Genomic DNA, 9,113 nt, shown 5'->3' on the forward strand with positions numbered 1-9,113 from the left:
TCTGTCCGTAAAGTATAGGTCCTTTTTATTTTTTTCAAAAACTATATGGATTTCATTCATATGTTTTTACGTCAGACATGCTTGAACCCTCGTGCGCATGCGTGAGTTTTTCCACACCTGTCGGTGACGTCATTCGCCTGTGAGCACTCCTTGTGGGAGGAGTCGTCCAGCCCCTCGTCGGAATTCCTTTGTCTGAGAAGTTGCTGAGAGACTGGTGCTTTGTTTGATCAAAATTTTTTCTAAACCTGTGAGACACATCGAAGTGGACATGGTTCGAAAAATTAAGCTGGTCTTCAGTGAAAATTTTAACAGCTGATGAGAGATTTTGAGGTGATTCTGTCACTTTAAGGACTTTTCACGGTGCAAGACGTCGCTCAGCGCTCTCAGGCAGCGTCATCAGCCTGTTTCAAGCTTAAAACCTCCACATTTCAGGCTCTGTTGATCCAGGACGTCGTGAGAGAACAGAGAAGTTTCAGAAGGAGTCGGTTTCAGCATTTTATCCGGATATTCCACTGTTAAAGGAGATTTTTTTAATGAAAGACGTGCGGGCGGATTGCAGCGTCGGCTCGCAGCCGCCGCGACGCTCCATCACAGGAAAAACACCTCTGTTGGAAGCCTTGAGGACAAGTTGGAACATCTCCAGCTGATAAACAATTTCTCATATACTCACTCCACTGAAAGCCATCAAAAGCCAACTGGATTTTAACAAATGGTTATCAACACGGAGGTGTTTTTCCTGTGCCGCCGCGTCAGCTGCGTCCCGACACGCGGACCCGTCCGCACGTCTTTCATTAAAAAAAATCTCCTTTAACAGTGGAATATCCAGATAAAATGCTGAAACCGACTTCTTCTGAAACGTCTCTGTTCTCTCACGACGTCCTGGATCAATAGAGCCTGAAATGTGGAGGTTTTAAGCTTGAAACAGGCTGATGACGCTGCCTGAGAGCGCTGAGCGATGTCTCACACCGTGAAAAGTCCTTAAAGCGACAGAATCACCTCAAAATCTCTCATCAGCTGTTAAAATTTTCACTGAAAACCAGCTTAATTTTTCGAACCGTGTCCACTTCGATGTGCCTCACAGGTTTAGAAAAAATTTTGATCAAACAAAGCGCCAGTCTCAGCAACTTCTCAGACAAAGGAATTCCGACGAGGGGCTGGACGACTCCTCCCACAAGGAGTGCTCACAGGCGGATGACGTCACCGACAGGCGTGGAAAAACTCACACATGCGCACGAGGGTTCAAGCATGTCTGACGTAAAAACATATGAATGAAATCCATATAGTTTTTGAAAAAAATAAAAAGGACCTATACTTTACGGACAGCCCTCGTAGTTAACCCCATCAAAAATTTGATACACACGTCAAGCATGACAACCTCTTACAATTCATAGGGGCGTCACCCATGGGCGGGGCAAAATGCCTCAGTAGGGTTTTTTGGAGTAGGGAGAGTAGGGAGATTAAAATTGGTACACATGTATGACTTGCATAGATGTACAAAAAACTCTCTTGCACTATTGGTCTACTCCAAACAGGAAGTCGGCCATTTTGAATTTTCTTGTCATTTTGGTGTAATTTCCACACGTATTTGAACAAACTCCTCCCAGGGAATTTATCCAGTGCACCTCAAATTTCTTTCAGAGCATCCAGAGATGATACTGATCAAAAGTTATCAAAAGCATTTCTCTATATCGAAGGGTATGGCCGCTATGACGCCACCATTTTGACCCTTCGCCATGGACCATCAAGTCATGATAACTCCTTCATGCTTTCCCTGATTGACTTGAAACTTCACATGTGTGATGAGGGTTGGACCCTGAACATACAGTTAGGAAAATAAGTATTTGATCACCCTGTGATTTTGCAAGTTCTCCCACTTAGAAATCATGGAGGGGTCTGAAATTTTCATCTTAGGTGCACGTCCAACTGTGAGAGACATAATCTAAAAAAATAAATTAAAAAAATCCGGAAATCACAATGTATGATTGATTAAATAATTTATTTGTATGTTACTGCTGCCAATACGTATTTGAACACCTACCAACCAGCAAGAATTCTGGCTCACACAGTAATTTTTCTTTAAGAAGCCCTCTTATTCTGCACTCTTTACTTGTATTAATTGCACCTGTTTGAACTTGTTACCTGTATAAAAGACAACTGTTATGATTATTTATTAGAAAGTGGAAGAAACACAAGATGACTGTCATTCTCCCTCGGTCTGGGATTCCATGCAAGATCTCACTTTGTGGGGTAAGGATGATTCTGAGAAAGCTCAGAACTACACAGGAGGACCTGGTCAGTGACCTGAAGAGAGCTGGGACCACAGTCACAAAGATTACATTAGTAACACATGATGCTGTCGTGGGCTAAAATCCTGCAGGGCAGCAAGGTCCCCCTGCTCAAGCCAGCACATGTCCAGACCCGTTTGAAGTTCACTAGTGACCATCTGGGTGATCCAGAGGAGGCATGGCAGAAGGTCATGTGGTCAGATGAGACCAGAATAGAGATTTTTGGAATCAACTCCACTTACCATGTTTAGAGGATGAGAACAACCCCAAGAAGACCATCCGAACCGTGAAGCATGGGGGTGGAAACATCATACTCTGGGGGTGCTCTTCTGCAAAGGGGACAGGACGACTTCACCGTATTGAAGGGAGGATGGATGGGGTCATGTATTGCGAGATTTTGGCAAATACCCTCCTTCCCTCAGTAAGAGCATTGAAGATGGGTCATGGCTGGGTCTTCCAGCATGACAATGACCCCAAACACACACCCAGGGCAACTAAGGAGGGGCTCTGTAAGAAGCATTTCAAGGTCCTGGAGTGGCCTGGCCAGTCTCCAGACCTGAACCAAACCTGAAAGATTTGGAGAAGATCTGTATGGAGGAGTGGACCAAAATCCCTGTTGCAGTGTGTGCAAACCTGGTGGAAAAACTACAGGAAACATTTGACCTCTGTAATTGCAAACAAAGGCTACTGTACCAAATATTAACATTGATTTTCACAGGTGTTCAAATACTTATTTGCAGCAGTAACATACAAATAAATTATTTTAAAAAATCATACATTGTGATTTCCGGATTTTTTTTTTTTTTTTTTTTTTTTAGATTATGTCTCTCACAGTGGACATGCACCTAAGATGAAAATTTCAGACCCCTCCATGATTTCTAAGTGGGAGAACTTGCAAAATCGCAGGTTGTTCAAATACTTATTTTCCTCAACATACCTGGCCCCTCTGTTTGTGCTCTGACCACCCCCTAGTGGATGAGCCATCAACTTGTCATAACTCATTCACGCTTTACCTGATTGACTTGAAACTTTACATGTGTAATGAGGGTCAGCCCCTTAACACACCTGGCCTCTCTGTTTGTGCACTGAGCTTAGTGGATGAACAATCAACTTCTCATAACTCCTTCATGCATTGTCTGATTTGCTTGAAACTTGAACTGTGTGATGAGGGTTGGCCCCTATATGCACCTGCCTACATCTAGTCACAAGGTGATGCGCTGGCCTGGGTAGGCAGTCGTGTGGCACGAGGGCCCGTATATGACTGCTTGCAGTCCTAGTTTCATTTTGTTTTTGTTGCATGAGGTGCGTTCATGCACGGTAACTGAATGTTACTTTATTAAGTTAATTTATGGCGTCAGAGCACTGACAAAACCCCACTTGCGTGAAAAATGCATTCACGTGTAGATATTTATGCAAATTAACTGCATGCGCAAATAATCACTCCGCGCAAATTATCGCGGGTGCAAAGGTGCTGTGCGCCAGGGAATAATGTCATTATTAACCATCAGATGACAAATTAAAACCTCATAAATCTCGTGCAAACCATGATGCCACCACCAGCAGAGCCACTGCCGACAAGGTTCCCTCCCCCATAGTGCCATAAGCTTCAAGCGAGCGAGCTGTGCAAACATTTTAGGCTCACTTCAATTTACTGTATTTTCCATATATCTTCCAGTCTGGTGCAGATTTTTCCTCTGCAACATACGATCGTCACAACAAATTTCTTTAAATAATCTTATAAGTTACAAATTTACAAACCTGATTTTGAATTAAGAATAATACTTGGGTGTAGAACATGACGTCACAACAATTACTGATAATCACTTCATAAAAATATACTAACCTGATGAAATATAATCTGTAAAATGAACAAGACTGCCAAAGTAAAAAGACTTCTGTCATCTAATAAAGAATGTATTAATATAAATATGCAAATCTGTATTTTTAAATGTGAATTTTACATGTAATAATTTGTAAACATTACATTTTCATTATTTTTAAAATGATGTAATTGTGCCTAAAATGTTTGGCATAAAGACGACAGCTTGACTTTCAAGTCACATTATACAGAAGCTTAGATTACTGAGTCACACATCACTTTACCTGCAAACAGAACTTAACAAGTACAAATATGGTGCGCAATTTTGTAAAAGTTTTGGCAAGATAAATGTCACAAATTTCTTAGTTAAAAGATGCATGAACATGAGGAAAATATGAATATTAAAACAGGTCAGACATGCAGTATTAACGGAAAATAATAAAAATACTGCACAGTGCAAATATTCCTAAGACTAAGAAATCTATGTATTCAGAAATTTCTGAGAGTGCTGTACATTAAAGAATAAACAGACGTGTTGTTGAATTAATTATCCACTCAGTTATTTGTTGCCTGTGTGGAATCAGGCATCAGACTGTAAAACAGTTGTTTCTTTCTTTATTAAGAAAACACCAGAAAATGCGTTAAAAAAAAAAAAAAGACAAATAAGGAGTTCAGATTTGTCATCATGATCATTGATGTTATTTTTTATGAATTGATTTATGAACTTTATTCTGAAGTTTGCTGAGTTTTAAGCCGTATATCAGAGGATTCATAATTGGAGGAATAAGAAACATTTCTATTGACATGAAGTTCTGCAGGTTTTGAGTTAAACTAAGTGAACCAAACCGCATGTACATCAAATCAAAGAGCACAGCCACACCAAAATTAAGCAGAGCAATCAAATGTGGGACGCAGGTTTTTACAAATTTATTCCAGCCCTCATTTGACCTTTGGCACGTTCTCAGCAGAGGGATGTAAGAACAAAAAATAAAGACAAAATGAAGAATGTAAAAGACGATGATGAAAAAAGAAACACCTGTGTGGCCGACAGACGGTGTGCAGGCCAGTTTACTGATAAAATGATAAGAACAGTAGAGTTTAGGGATGTTTGAGCCGCATAAATCAGATTGAAGAACAGTCACTGCGTCAACAAACACGCAGAAAAGTGGTAACAGCCACGAGAAGACCACGAAGAGAGCGACTCTTTGTTTAGTCATCACAGAGTGGTACCTCAGCGGGAGACAAATCGCAACATATCTGTCAAAGGCCATGAGGGTTAGGGTCGAAAGGTCACACGAGTAAGAGGAGTAAATCACAAAACTCTGCAGAAAACACTCCGTGCACGAGGCCACGTGAGCGGGCGACAGCAGGTCTTTGAGAAATTTGGGGTAAAAGCCTGAAGTCCCGTAGAGTCCGCTCACGCACATACTGCACAGGAATACGTACATGGGGTCGTGAAGAGTTCGGTCTGTTACGATGGTTAAAATGAGAGCCACGTTTACAAACCAGATGATTACGTAATACAGAGAAGTGACGGCGAACAGAACGAGTTTGTGTTCGGCCGTGAAATTTAACCCTGAAAGAGAGAAAAAGAAACCGTTAGAAACAACCATTGTACTTAATGTCATTTATATAAAACACATATCAAATAGAAAAAAATAATCAAAGAAGACGTGTTGTTGTTCATTCATTCATTCATTTTCTGAACCAGTTCATTCCCCGGTTCTGATGATCTCTGCTGTTGGCTCTGTGTGTCTCGTCTCTAAATCAGCTTTCTGATGATGTCGGCACATGTTGGGAATTCAGACGGTCCCAGTGGGAAACACGTCCAGTGTCACTGCAGCTGAAAAAAACAACACCATAAACAACTTCAAACAGGTGTTCACAACTTTCCAGGTTTGAACTTTTTATAATCGACAGAGTAACTTTAAGCCTGTTCATCGTGGTTTCCACAAATGTTTAAATGTGAAAGACTCGACACATTTGTACAAATGGTAATTTCTGTTATTACGTTTAAGTCGGGAACCCACGGACGACTACACGCTGTCCAACACAACTACAACACAGTCGTTCCACGATGCACCTCGACATGTTTGTCTCAAAGACGTGTGTTGTAACGGGGTCTCAGTGTGAACTACACCACAAATATAATCATTCACCTGACACATGACGACACGTGTGTCATGCAATTTATTTATTTTTAAACCACTCTGATCGTGTCAACCCATTTCTGACACACCACTGAAGGCTGCATGTCCACCGCTACACAAGCAGCCTTTGAAATGGGACAGCGTAGACACATATGATGTAAGCGAGTGGCGATTACGGCCTTTGAAGCGTACAGCTGCTGAATTGGGACACAGCCTCAGTGTGGGTCATGTGTCGTCATTACAGTTGTATTGTCGATGGTGGTAGGTGGGTTCACCCCTCTGGGCTTGTGTCTGTAAGATCTGTGGTGTCTGGTTCAGCACAGAGCATCTCCACCCAATGCTGTTTCTGAACCCTGGATTCAGCACCAAGTGTCTCAGCTCCAAACATTTGTTCAGATATTTTAACTCTTCTCTGTTTGTCATGATAACGTTATCGCATCACCTGTCTGTTATGTTCGGGGTTTAAACTGTGAGTGAAGATCTGATTAGGTATCTAGAGCAGGACACAAGACCTTTACCTCATTTTTGTTTTGGTGCACCCCCCTAACTACTAGTTGACTTTTTACAACCCAAGTCATGTTAGTACTTTGTTTGTCGTCAAGTCTGTGACTGCAGTACTCACTCTGTCTCTTACTTTATTTGCAATAAATCGTTCAATTTATTTATTTTATATAGCGCCAAATCACAACAACGCTGCCTCAAGGTGCTTCACTCAGGTAAGGTCTAACCTTACCAACCCCTAGAGCAGGGGTGGGCAATCATGTGCCATGAAGGGCTGAGATACTGCAGGTTTTCTTTGCTACCATTCACCTCAGCAGGTGATTTCAATGACTATCAGGTGTTTATGTTCAGGGGAGAAGCTCATCAGCAACCCACCTGCTGAGGTGATTGGTTGCAAGGAAAACCTGCAGTGTCTCGACCCTCGATGCCCACCCCTGCCCTAGAGCAAGGACACAGGCGACAGTGGTAAAGAAAAACTTCCTCTGATGATTTGAGCAAGAAACCTGAAGCAGACCAGACTCAAAGGGGTGACCCTCTGCTTAGGCCATTCTAACAGTTAAAGGTTTTTACTAAATTTTACAAAGCTGAGGAAACAAAACAGGAAATCAAAACAACATGACATAATAACAAAAGAATATGTATTTGATGAGAAGTCCACACAGTAAATTCATAGTTCTTAAACTGTGGTGGTACGTGTGCTCCCTCTGGTGGTACACGGAGTCAACCAACCAGAGTCACTTTTTATTTATGGTGTTATTAAGTCAGCTGCTTTATTTCAAATAAGGTTGGGGTTAACTCAACAGCTTTTCACTGAATCAATACAAACAAACGGAGCAGACGATTCATCACGACACATTTAACGGCTTCGAGCTTCAAGCTTTTAACACATGCTTCTTTGTTTATTCAATTTCCATGAGAAGGATTTAAATTAGTTCCAGACGTTGTCTTCCAAAACAAGGGCATCTTGCATGGACAACATTTTTTGTCAGGATGAGAGTGTGAATCTGTTTGAAAGGGTGCAACAGGTCAGAATAAGACTTTTTATTTACTCTGTGTGCTGGGGCCAACAGGTCTGCTTCTGTCACACGTCAGCATTCTGCTCACAATGAAAATAAATCATGTCATTATTTATAAGTGGCCGAGGTTACAGAGGCAGGGCTGTGACATCGTTTCACAAAAGTTCTGTACTTTCAGTGACTTTATGCTGATGTGACTGAATCCGACTCAACCTGAGTGGGTTAGACCTTCACCTGGTGAAGTGTCTTGGAGCAGCAATAAAAGGACAAAAGATTGAGAACCACTGCTCTACGTGCAAAAAAGTGTTTTCCCCACTTAGTTTTGGCGAAGTCTTCACTCTATTTAAAACTAGAGCTGCGCTCAGAGAGCACAAGTATCTCCACAACAGAGTCGTCACAGCTTTTAATGTCACACTGGTGTAGTATGAAATTATACTGATCCTTCGTTACAAATATGCCATTATGTTATAGTGAGGTTTGGTACAAGCTCATTTGCAAATACCAGCTCAAGGTCATTTTGAAGGTCATATTTAACTTTCAGCCCTGGTCAGACAGGACTAATGAAGGGCACCAAAGCCAAAATTAAACAAGAAATCTGGACTTACGAGGGTAGGCTGAAAAGTTCTAAGGCTCACAAAGAAGGAGAAATGCCATTTCAATAAAACTTGGCATGCATTAAGTTCAACTCTTCTGATGACTAACTGTGTTATTTTCTTCCAGGTTGTGAGGTAGTTTGTGGTTCATAGCCAAGTTTGAAAGTTCGTGGTAGAGGGAAACGGCAAAAATGGACATAATCTGGCATCGTGGTGTGATTACGTACCTGCATAAGAAGGGGTTAAAGCCCAAGGACATTCATGCGGATATGGTTGCTACATTAGGGGATGAAGCTCCCTCCATATCTACAGTGCAGAAGTGGGCAGCTGAATTTAAGAGGGGCAGAGAGAGCCTTGAAGACGACCCAAGGTCTGGGCTGCCTGCAACAGCCACAACCTAAAAAACATTGACCTTGTTCACGAAATGGTGATGGACGACAGACGATCGAGGATTAATTAGCTAGCAGATGCTGTGGGACTATCCCGTGAGAGAATTGAACACATTCTGCATGAAGAACTTGGAATGTCAAAGGTGTCAGCTCGGTGGGTGCCACGTCTTCTGACGCTTGATTAGAAACGCACCAGGCTAGTCATGTCGAAGGCAAACTTGGTGCAATTTGAAGAGGATCCAGCCAATTACATGGAACGTTTTCCTACCCAGGATGAGTGTTGGGTTCACCACTTTGAACCAGAGACAAAAAAAAAAAACAATCAATGCAGTGGACACACCCAAGGTCACCACATCCAAA

The 9,113-nt window shown here is 41.9% G+C and overlaps 1 protein-coding gene across 1 annotated transcript; it reads right to left on the reverse strand.

Annotated features, from left to right (window-relative positions):
- Positions 1-303: 303 nt before the first annotated feature.
- On the reverse strand, positions 304-5,817 carry LOC117524107 (olfactory receptor 10J4-like; the record flags this gene model as incomplete). The annotated part of the gene is made up of 2 exons (XM_034185838.1): positions 4,830-5,817; positions 304-312 (listed from the first exon to the last, which is right to left on the reverse strand). Coding segments are annotated over exons 1-2 (912 nt in total), but the record flags the coding sequence as incomplete, so codon positions are not given.
- Between the last annotated feature and the right edge of the window lie 3,296 nt (positions 5,818-9,113).

The sequence above is a fragment of the Thalassophryne amazonica genome, chromosome 14, assembly GCF_902500255.1.
Source record: "Thalassophryne amazonica chromosome 14, fThaAma1.1, whole genome shotgun sequence".
Lineage (NCBI taxonomy): Eukaryota > Metazoa > Chordata > Actinopteri > Batrachoidiformes > Batrachoididae > Thalassophryne > Thalassophryne amazonica.